Source organism: Neurospora tetraspora (genome assembly GCF_033439725.1).
Source record: "Neurospora tetraspora strain CBS 560.94 chromosome Unknown B0H65scaffold_1, whole genome shotgun sequence".
NCBI classification, from domain to species: Eukaryota; Fungi; Ascomycota; class Sordariomycetes; order Sordariales; family Sordariaceae; genus Neurospora; species Neurospora tetraspora.
In genome coordinates, this window is record NW_026944383.1 from 6,785,001 (window position 1) to 6,795,782 (window position 10,782).

The 10,782-nt window shown below is 52.9% G+C and overlaps 3 protein-coding genes across 3 annotated transcripts; 1 reads left to right on the forward strand and 2 right to left on the reverse strand.

The window, feature by feature from the left end:
* Nucleotides 1-32: 32 nt before the first annotated feature.
* On the reverse strand, nt 33-4,445 carry B0H65DRAFT_564791 (protein kinase BUB1-like protein; the record flags this gene model as incomplete). Its single annotated transcript, XM_062830265.1, has 4 exons — nt 33-2,761; nt 2,822-3,266; nt 3,396-3,628; nt 3,779-4,445. The coding sequence occupies 4 exons, from the start codon at nt 4,443-4,445 to the stop codon at nt 378-380; spliced, it is 3,729 nt and encodes a 1,242-aa protein (XP_062687220.1). The 3' UTR covers nt 33-377.
* Nucleotides 4,446-6,484: 2,039 nt separating this feature from the next.
* On the reverse strand, nt 6,485-7,929 carry B0H65DRAFT_415828 (Enolase, C-terminal TIM barrel domain-containing protein; the record flags this gene model as incomplete). The annotated part of the gene is made up of 3 exons (XM_062824007.1): nt 6,485-7,331; nt 7,389-7,734; nt 7,806-7,929. 3 exons carry the CDS (start codon nt 7,927-7,929, stop codon nt 6,485-6,487), a joined length of 1,317 nt encoding a protein of 438 aa, XP_062687221.1.
* Nucleotides 7,930-9,051: 1,122 nt separating this feature from the next.
* On the forward strand, nt 9,052-10,595 carry B0H65DRAFT_60306 (uncharacterized protein). The gene is made up of 4 exons (XM_062831155.1): nt 9,052-9,829; nt 9,912-10,051; nt 10,259-10,311; nt 10,377-10,595. The coding sequence occupies exons 1-4, from the start codon at nt 9,452-9,454 to the stop codon at nt 10,409-10,411; spliced, it is 606 nt and encodes a 201-aa protein (XP_062687222.1). The 5' UTR covers nt 9,052-9,451; the 3' UTR covers nt 10,412-10,595.
* Nucleotides 10,596-10,782: the final 187 nt, after the last annotated feature.

Consider the following 10,782-nt stretch of genomic DNA (forward strand, 5'->3'; position numbering starts at 1 on the left):
ACCAAGGGCATAAAGGCATGGAGAGAGTGCCTGGATGATATTGTCATGTTCTATTGTATAACGACCATGGACAAACGCTATTTAGCTATGGAGTTGGGGGTATGATGCTTTGTAGCTTGTATGTATAGCATTGCGTAGACATGCGCCACCATAAAAGGGTAACGGAAAAGGAAATGTATGTCCATCCTAGTAACGAAATCAGAAAGCCTACTACCATCATGTGTGCAGCAATGTCCTTTGCTCTTGTTGAAAACCTTCATACCTTTCCACAACTCCTGGTTACCCTCCTCAGCTCGCGAAGCAAGTTCTGTAGCAAAGTAAAGCAATCCACCACCATATTCGCAAAATAAAAGAATCCATGAGCACTCGCTCTATCCTCACCTCCTGCCCCTAGACCAAGCCTCAACCTTCCCCATCCACCCCCTCAACCCCACGCCCCTCTCACAATTCGCTTCCAACCAGCCCTCCATCCGCTCTCTAACCGTCCTCAGCCCCTTCAGCACCGGCATCTTCCCCCCTTCCTCCTCATCATCCACATAGCTCCCGGGGTTAAGCAACAAATCAAAACAATGGCCCCAGATATCCGTCTGCCAATACCTCTTCAGGTTCTCCCTAATCTTATACCTCTTCTCATTGTCGCCCCCGCCGGCACCATTATCAATGAACAACGACCTTGAGTGCGCACTCCCGCAGGGTACCGTATCAATGTACTTCCCAAACAACAAAGCATGCACCACTCCGGCAAGACCATGGTAATCAATCTGCCACGTCCAGCCTCTCCCCTCCCTCATCTCGGCGCAATCTTGCGCCGTAGGCTTCCAGTCCGCCACGAACTGCACGTCTTCTCTGAACTGCTGGAAATCAATCCCCCTCCCGAAATCAATCAGCGTCAGTCCGCGGGCGGCCCAGCCGCCCGATCCGTCGGCGTGGTACTGGTTCGTCGGCAGGATATCCGTGGTCGTAGGCAAACGCAGAAGACAGTTGTCTACCTTGACGTCGCCGTGCATGATGCCTACCGAGTGCAGGGCCTCGACGGCCCGGAAGAGTTCGACGGTGAAGAACATGGCTAGTTGCTCGTCCATGACGCCGGACGACTCGGATCGGAAGAGGTTGATTACATCGAGTAAAGTGCCGTGCTGGAAAAATGGGAGGAAGAGGAAGCCTTCGTCTTGGTAGAGGTGGAGTTCGAGGGCGGGACTGAGGGAGGCGAGGGCGCGGTGGTGGAGCGGGGTGTTGGCGGCGAGCAGGCGGGTGTGCGAGAGACGCATCATGTAGAATTCCCAGGCTGTCGGGGGTTGTTCCATCTTGAGGGCTTCGCGGGGGTGGCGGATCAGGTGGGCGGGGAGGTTGTCGTTCTCTTGTTGTTGTCCGTAACCGTAACCGGTTTGGGGGGCGGTCTTGGTGGGCTTGGAGTTCTCAACCAGGTAGACGGGCGCATAGGCACCGGCGCCGAGTTCCTTCTTGATGGTGTATTTGGTGCTGGGATTGCCAGGGAGCTGCAGCATGATAGGATGCGGCTCGTTCAGAGAATCGCGCTTGTCGGCAGAGGTGCTCTTCCTTCCGCGTTTGCTAGCCGCGGACTGGGCTTGAGCGAACTTGCGGATCTCGGCGCCCTTGCGGAACTTCTCATGGCGGTGGTCGTAGAAGCCCTCGTACGAAGTGAGGGGAGGGTAAATGTTGGCCAGGATCTTCTTGCGGACGAGGTCGTCGACGGGGTTGCACTGCAAGTCTTTGATGATAGGTCCTGGAAGCCTGGGCGCGAGAGGAGAGACCGCTCTGTGTGCCAAAGGTGATATTGTGACTGACTTTACGGCGAGAGGGGATCTGGCCGCAGCTGGTTGGTCATGAAAGATCGGAATCGGTGAGAACCTCTTTTGCGGTTCCTCCTCTTCCTCGTCTTCCTCAGGGATCTCGCGCAGCGGACTGCTCTCCGGCTCGAGCATATCCTCATCTTCATTCTCAGAATATTGGCCTTCCTCCTCTTCGCCATCCACTGACATGTCATCCTTCAAGTCGTGATCCAGGCCCGGTGCCTTAGACGGGGTCTTGGTGAGAATAGGGTGATGCATATTTGGGTGGTGATACGTGACGTCGAGCGACGAGAACTCGGTCCTTTCAGTGATGGGCGTCATGAAGGGCAGGCGGTTGTTAGCCACTTCTACCGGATCTCGATACGGCCTTCTTGTGGGGACGTAGTCTGCGGGAGGTACTGGTACGAAGATATTCCTCGTCCTAGGAGGTGATTCTTCGGCTGCGGGTGGGGGTTGTTGAGTGAAGGGATGTTCACCCGGCCTTGAGTTTTCGTCTGGAAACCTGTTGTGGTTGACTTGTGAATGGGAGGTTTCAGGTTGGCCGTTGAGCTCTTCGTCCAAAACATCCGTCATCTCATGGTCTTCGTCACCGCCTCCTTGATAATTAGGAATGTGTTTTCGTGCTGTGAAGTCGGACCACTCGCTCTTGACGTCGTCGTCCTCGTTTGCAACATCCGTTTCTTCGACAGCCTCTACAACTGTGGTCTCATCTCCTGCCTCACTGGTCGCAAGGTTTCTGGATGTGTCTTCTACACCGCAAGTATAGTCATCCGAATCGTAGCGGTCTTCGTCGTCGCTCAAACCGGTTTTTGCTGCAGGCTTAATCGGAGCGTTGAAGATGTCGTAGATATCATCTGTTGCTGCCTTTGTGTGCAGTGTCATGGTTGGTTCTGATGATGAGCCTCTCTTCTTCATTTTGGGCCCAGAAGGAGAGTCCAGCTTAGCCTTGACTATGGTTGTTCGTTAGCGGATCTCCAGGAGATTGTTTGCTTGGGAAAGTGAGGGCATACTGATTTGTGTCTCGTTCACCTCGATCACCTTTTTCTTCTTGGCACTCCTGCCAGCCTTGTGTTCAGGGTAGATGGGCTTCCCGTTTTCGTCTAGTTTCAAAACATCATGGTAGGCCACAATTTTCGTCGACGCCATCTCCAGGGTCAGGTCTTCCATGTTTTCATCCCTTTTTGGAGTCAATATCGCATCCAGTGGTCGCTTCTTTCTTTCGTCCTCCCAAACCACATCTAGCCAACCTCTTCGAGCAGCCCATATCTCTTCGAAACTCATCTCCGTACCGGGCTCGTCTGGTGTCGGGTAGATCACTCTAAGGTCAACGAATACCCGCTCCCGCTTACCCGTTACCGGATTCACCGTCACCTGGGACTGAGAGTGGTGTATTGGAATATGTGATTGAGAAAGTTGTTGCTTGTTCATCATCATCATAGGATTCGTAGTCTTGGTCTGTGAAATAACATACAAAAATGAGTGCGCCAGAACGCCGAGCGCACCACCCATCGTAAACAATTAGTCCTATTCTTGATCAACATCGGTTTTATGGAAAGGAAGAGGTTAAGGGGACATAGAACTTACCGTATCCCTGAATACCTGCATCTTCTGCGCAGGTTTCTTTCCACCAGCCTTGAGCACCTCGCCGGCCCACGGCTTCGGCTCCATAGTATTCTCCTTCTTCCGATCGGACAAGCTCCCAATACTATCCCATCCCTTCGAACCAGCACCTAGAGAGCCCAGCGCCGGTTGTTGCGCAGCCGCATCCGCATCCGAAAAGATCGCCAGCTTACTCTTCGGCTTCGACGGTCCCGCAGCTACTCCTCCAACGCCCATATTCGGTCTCGGCGCCTGCGGATCCCGAGGCAACCTCTCCACGCCCGCCGCCATGAATGGGTCCGACTTGACACCCAGCGCCTTTCTGACCACTGGCAGCACAGGAACGCTATTATTCGGATCCTCAGCACCCTCGGGCAACGCCGCGCGTCGTTGCTCAAACTCGCCAAACTTCCTCACCAGCCTTGATACCGGCCTGGCCTCCTTTTCAATGCCCATCTTGTAAACCTCCTCGGCCTGCGCCCATCGACCTTCGCCCTCCAGGTACGCCGCAAACTCTTCGTAATACAGCGCCAGCTGGTCGCCAATCTGGTGTCTCGAGAGGAAGACGAATGCCTCGCGGGGCGCATCGCTGAACATGCGAATGTAATGCAGCCACATCTTCAGGTAGCGCGCATCGTTGCGGTACTGGGCGCTGCCAACAAAGGCGCGGGTGGCGCGCTCGAGCAGCAGATGCAGTTGCGACTGCGGTGTGGCCGAGGCGGACGGGTAGGCGTCGAGAGTCCAGCGGACGTAGCGGTCGTAGATGTCGAGGGGGTCATCTTGCTCTTCGGGGTTGAAGGCGGCAAGCTCGGCTTCGTATTCGGCGCGGATGGCGTCGTTGACGGACTTGACTTCGGTAGGGTTCGGAGTGGGTGTTAGTTGTGGTGCCAGCGCTTGCCTAGAGCTGCTGGCGCTATGTGAAGGAGAGAAGAGTTCTGCGAGTTTGCGGGCGGAGCGACCGCTGGGGAGAGCTTGGATGTTCTCTTTGTGCGATTCGATAATGTCGAAGTTGACGGAGTCATCTTGGGGTGCCATCTTGTCTGACGTCTCTGTTGTTGCGTGTAAGAAGGCGGAGTCGCCCGCGCTTGTGGAAGTTCCGATCGTTCAATTTGTGGGATGCGATAATCGTCAAAGGGCGCGAACGAGGATTATGTTGTTGTTTTGTCGCGTTTACAAGTTCCCGCGAGCGGGGAAGTGCGTCGCTTGTTCGTTGTCGCTAAAGTTGACCTTCTCTCACCAATTCATTTGGGAGACGCGATGGGGAGGGACTTGTTCGATTCCGTACAGTATGAAGAAGCGAATCTAGACCATGCTGAATTGGGTGGAAGGAAGAGGGGCATGTGGATTTTCTTCGTTTGTTGATTCACCCTAACCAAACAATCATGCGAGTCACCGTAGCAACCGCGCGGGCAGCTGGCAAGTGGCAGCAGCTTCCGTCCAGTGTGTGCCGGCAGGAACTTCCTGCAGGGACTGCCGAGAAAGCGGGGTACACAAAGCCACATCGCATGGCAATGGGGCTGGTGAAATCTTCAGCCACATCTCTTCCCACCGCCCCGGTTCAACGGTCGCCGCGACTCATGAATGGGATTATCACGATGGATCGATGGATCAAGCGCACGTCATTCTAGAAACCCTTGTCCAGGATTCGGCTTGTCCATCAAGGTGTCCGGAGCAACACGGGCGAGCGGGGCTTGTTTACGGGGTTGTTGCCGTTGTTGTTTTGATCCTGTTCGACAGGCGGGGCTCTTTGATATACCGCTTTTACCCAGTCGTAAGAGATTTACTGAACCTGGCAGTTTTGGTGAGAAGGAAGCATACTTGGGGGTTGTGGTGCGGTTTGGTGGTGGGACCTTTCCTCAACCCCTAGTCATTAACTAGGGGGAAAAAAAAGTCTCGGACAACAAAAAACTCGTAGGACAATCTGAACAACTAGCAAAACACTAAGAAATCTGATAGTGCAGTATAGATACAATACATCAAAACCACGCTCGAATTTTCTAAAATTCTACTAAAAATCAGATAGATTCTTCTTTGTATCAGAAACGAAAATCCTCATTTTTGAGCTGGCATTTCAACGGGGGAAAAAACGGTAGGTCAAAAAGTATCATTTGGCTACCAAAAGTCGAATGAGTGCATCCGCGAAACGAATTTCGAAGTCTACAGCCAAAGGTGTACTTTGAACCCTTTTTTTCTTTCTCTCGTTCCACACCCGACCAAAATTGATGCAACTTTGAGAGTGTCTTTTTGAGAGCTTTCTTTACCTTCCTAATTTTTTTCAGAATTTTAGAAAATAGTGGTGCGATTAAATGGTTTGCGATCTGGGCTGCACTAACACGTTTCTTAGTATTTTGGTACTGGTTCAGATTGTTCCATGAGTTTTTTGCTGTCCTAGAATAAAATTTCCCCCTCTTTAATGAGAGGGGGTTGAGAAAAGGTCCCAGCCAACCGTACTACAACCCCCAAGTATGCACGGCGGGATTAGCTGCATATAAGGAATCAGTCCAATGGGATTCTCTCATCTTCCTAGCTAGCGCCTTTGGTAAATCTCTTACGACTGAGTAAAAGCGGTAAGCGGCCATGAATAACCGAAAATCGGCTAGACATCGATATACTCTGCAACCCAATTACAACATGCTTTTCTTCGTGCCTAATCCAACTTCTCAAGACGATATGATCAGTGAGATCCTGATCTCCTTCAGAAAACAGCGGTGATAGCCTCTTGCGGACCTGACAAGAAGGTACTACTGTAACAGGGGTGTCGTGTTGGTACCGGTACCCCGGAGCGGGCCGGGAATGGGAACGGGGAATCGCGGGGAAAGGGGAGAAACGGACGTCCAACACTACCGATCCATGTCACAAACTTGCGTGGTTCCTGCCAACGCATGGGCAACGCATGGGGTAAAAGAAATTTGGTATTGATCATTAAAATTCTATGTCATTCCGCCATTTTCATTAGCCATACCCGTGTCCTTTGGTCATCCGAGGTAACACATGTCGATCAACCGGTCACCCCTAGAACCCTTTCCAGGTTCCGATTCCATCCGAACGGGTCCCCATCATCAACATGCAACCACTTAGAGCTCAACAGCCTTGCGGAAGTTCTCGCCTGCAAAGATGGCGTTGTCGCCAAGCTCCTCCTCGATGCGGAGGATCTGGTTGAGCTTGGCAAGACGCTCGGAACGGGCAGGAGCACCGGTCTTGATCTGGCCAGAGCGGATACCAACGACAATGTCGGCAATGGTGACATCCTCGGTCTCACCGGAGCGGTGAGAGACCATGACACCCCAGCCATCAGCGTAGGAGTCCTTGGCAGCCTGGATGGACTCGGTAAGGGTACCGATCTGGTTGACCTTGAGGAGGAGGGCGTTGGCAGCCTTGAGCTCGATGGCCTTCTTGATGCGGAGGGGGTTGGTGACGGTCAAGTCATCAGCAACGAGCTGGATGTCCTGAGTCTTGTAGAAGTAGCTCCAGGCCTCCCAGTCGTCCTCAGCGAAGGGATCCTCGATGGAGACGATGGGGTACTTCTTGCAGAGCTCGGAGTAGAGGTTGGCGAGCTCCTCATAGGTGAGCCACTTGGAGGAGTCGGACTCGGGGTTCTTGAAGTCGAGGTCGTACTTCTTGACGTCCTCCTTGTAGAACTCGCTGGAAGCGACATCCATGGCGATCTTGACCTGGCCAGTGTAGCCGGCCTTCTCGATGGCCTCGGTGATGAGGTCGAGGGCCTCCTCGGGGTTCTGAATATCGGGAGCGACACCACCCTCGTCACCGACGTTGCCAGCGGACTGGCCGTACTTCTTCTTGGCGAGGCTCTTGAGGATCTGGTACACCTCAGCACCCTGGCGGAGGGCCTCAGAGAAGGAAGGAGCGGCGGAGGGGACGATCATGAACTCCTGGAAGGCGAGACGGCCACCAGCGTGGGAACTGTCGCTTCGTCAGTTACTGCTTCGTAACCAGGGGGGTTGGGTATTCTAGACTTACCCGCCGTTGAGGACGTTCATGAAGGGAACGGGGAGGACATAGGGCTTCTTGGTGCCAGCAAGGTCGGAGATGTGAGCATAGAGGGGAACGCCCTTCTCAGCAGCACCGGCCTTGGCGACGGCGAGCGAGACACCGAGGATGGCGTTGGCGCCGAGCTTGGTCTTGTTGGGGGTGCCATCGAGGTCGATGAGGAACTTGTCAACCTTGGACTGGTCCTTGACGTCAATGTTCTCCTTGATGAGAGCGGGGCCGATGACCTCGTTCACGTTCTTGACGGCCTTGAGAACACCCTTGCCACCCCACTTGGTCTTGTCACCATCGCGGAGCTCGCAAGCCTCGTGCTGGCCTGTTGAAGGTTGTTGTTAGTATTGTGTACATGTCTATCGAAGAGTAGATGAGAGTGTCGGTCTGACGTACCAGTGGAGGCACCAGAGGGGACAATGGCGCGGTGAAGGCCGAGCTCAGTAACAACGTCGACCTCAACGGTCGGGTTGCCACGAGAGTCGTAGACGTAGCGAGCGTGGATCTTGGAGATGGGCATTTTGAATCTGTTGACAGCTTGATGTTAGCTTTGTGTACTTGTTGACGTGACCGTTGAGAACGCGACAATGCTTTTGAAGTAAAAGGCACACCAGGTGAGCTTGGTGGGGTAGTACAGACTGTTTGTTGTTGCGACAGGATGAAGGCGAGGAGGAAATTGGAGGAAAGGTTCAAGATGAAGAGAGGATGACAGGACGGCTTTATTAGATGATTCTGCTCAACTATGAGCTGGGATGAGAAGAGCCGCAGCTGGAAATATCCCGCGGGACAAGAATATTCTGACGAGTCGAACCAAGCCTCGTCGAGGAGTAACAGGATGGCGGGGCTGTACCAGATTCGAGCGGTGTCGGAGGACATCATGATCGTGAGGGGGACAAGGGCTGAACTGAAGAGGAAGTGAAGCAATGCGGGATAGTCACTTACACGTTGATATGTCTGGTTATGGACAAAGGTGGTGATAGTTTCGAGAAGGAGAAGAGAGAAAAGAAGTGGGAGAGAGCAGGATATTAAATCTGGACGAGGCCTGGCGACGCCAAGAGCTTTCAGGTCTTCGACAAGCTGGACGATGAGAGGACGCAATTGAGGCGGGGAGGTGGGGTGATCCTCGCAAGTAGAGGGAACCCCCCTCCTGTTAAAATCAATGCCAAGCCGTCCGTCGTCTTGCTGTACCCTTGCTGGCGTCTGCAGCTAGGGAGCTATTCCCGGTAACAGGAGCTTGCGCAGGGTACGTACCGGGTACCTGGCCACCTAATCCTGACGCATGCTGGTCGTGACTGTGAGAAACTCTCGCAACGAGACGGAAGCTGCAGCTGCAGAAGCGAGGTGGGCATCTTCTGTTCTCATTTGGCGGATTGCTGTCGACGTCGGTCTATTGAGAGCGAGGGACGCACAGTCAGCGGCGAGCGAGACATCTGCACCGCACTGCGAGAGACATTCGAAGTGTTGCATTCATCCACGACGATGAGGTGAAGAAGAACCTTGCAAGCCTTTGACAGCTTCGCCTACCATTGCCATCCAGTGACACTCCCACTTGACTGAAGACATTCGGTGCCATTGGCGGACCACCCACGGGAGCCACCCCTCCTCCGTCTATCCTCCGTCTGGACTCCTGCGCGAATCCGTCGTCGGCCCTTTCCTGGCCAAGACCCTGGCTTTTTGCATTTCACAATGTCAACCGGATGACAAACGGACCAACTCGAAACACCAAAGGCAAGAGGTCTCGAGACTGGGGCGAAACTGTCTCTTTCGTTTCACTCGATGGCAGGCTATTGTGATGAGTCGACGGGAGTCGGTACTACGACCCTGAGCCTCTATTTCTGGCGCGGTCTCAACAAAAAGCATCCAAGGCGGACGGAGGATGGCCGGTCTGCCTGACCTCTTCATTGTTGAGCATTTCACGAAGCAAAATTCTTGCAGTCTTTCGTTAGGACAACCTTCTCAATTTGATATCTTTTTGGTGCCGGCGCCTATCTCCGAACGTCATATGCGTCTGAGGTCTGGCGCCGTGAGCTAAAAGTCAACGAATGGACTCCTCCGAACCCTCCACATCCCGGTGCTTCTGTCGGCCAAAAAACGAAGCTACCCCGCCGTGTCCGCAGAAGATTCGGGAAGGTTTGCGGTCCGGAAGCTCTGAACACCGCCATTGCCCAAGCCTCCGTCGACCGGCCTGGACGGAGCAACTGCCGATAGCATATAAATGCCGTCCCCGGCCACGTTCGGTGGAATACAAGCTATCACGGATCGAACGGCCCAGCTCAAGTTGCTCAACGCGTGCTCCAGTCTCTGGCGTTTTGCCGTATGGATCCTTGATCAATGGAGCCAAACTCCGTCATCAGGCTCCTCCGTGGGGGATTCTGTTATCAATGGCAATTTCACCCCACGCTGACGACTTTTTGTTCTTTGCTGGTGGCCCATCTTCATCTATCTCTTCATCCAGTCGAGTCTTTCACCGGCTTCAGAATAAAGGCTGACAAGTTTTGAAAGTTCATAAACTGTTGCGAATCGAGGTTCAATGCATCCCAACCACTCTGGTCAGATACCCGGCTAAGACTCTTAATCCACGGCATCCAACAGACATATAATTCTTGTGCATTTGCTTCTTTTCATCCGGTTCTCTCAGGTCTGTAAGTTCGTTTTTATACTTGTCATTTTTGGTTCAAAGATGCCCTGGAGTCGAACACGGTCGTCTCCCAAAGATCCGTGGTCATTTCTAGGTTTGATCTAGAACGCGGTTGCTTGCTGTCGAAAGTCAAAGTTGACTGGAGACAACGCACTGCAACGTCCTTGTTGATTGCTTCCGTTGCCGAATTGACCGATCGAGCCCTATCCAGGACCCTGCATGACATTGACATTGACATTGACACAATGGCATTGGAATGCAAAGGTATGCTTTCGATTCAGATGCCGCAATTCATCGACTCACATACCGTATAATCTCGGGAAATTCAGATTCCAGGACAGGCATAATCGTGCGGATTCTGTAGGGTTAAACGTCTGCCAGTTGCGTTTGACTGTATGTACAATACAGCCCTGGTTTGTTTGTTAGTTTGGTACAAAAAAGCTAGAGCTTACTAGACTTGGGAAAGCTGCCGAGATTCTCACGGATAGATGCTGTGAACTGGTATCTTGAAGCTCTGAAGAGGACGGAAAGATACTTTTGTGGCGTTGAGAGCCCTGGTCATTGTCGAAACTCTACAAATGGGGACGAGTTATTCTCTTGCTGAGGCCAATGAGGGCTCTAGATTACCCTTGTTCTGCCCTTGTTCTGCCCTTGTTCTGCCCCATCAGAAGAACAAACTAACAAACAAACCAGTTTTGTATTGTACGTGTCTGTAGAAGCAAATGGCAGAGCTAT

Bases quoted from the DNA above. Each gene is read 5' to 3' on its own strand.
- B0H65DRAFT_60306 (XM_062831155.1), top strand. From the start codon at position 9,452: ATGGACTCCTCCGAACCCTCCACATCCCGGTGCTTCTGTCGGCCAAAA. The intron at 9,830-9,911 runs GCTGGTGGCCCA...AAGTTTTGAAAG, and splicing joins CTGACGACTTTTTGTTCTTT to TTCATAAACTGTTGCGAATC. The intron at 10,312-10,376 runs GTATGCTTTCGA...CGGGAAATTCAG, and splicing joins AATGGCATTGGAATGCAAAG to ATTCCAGGACAGGCATAATC.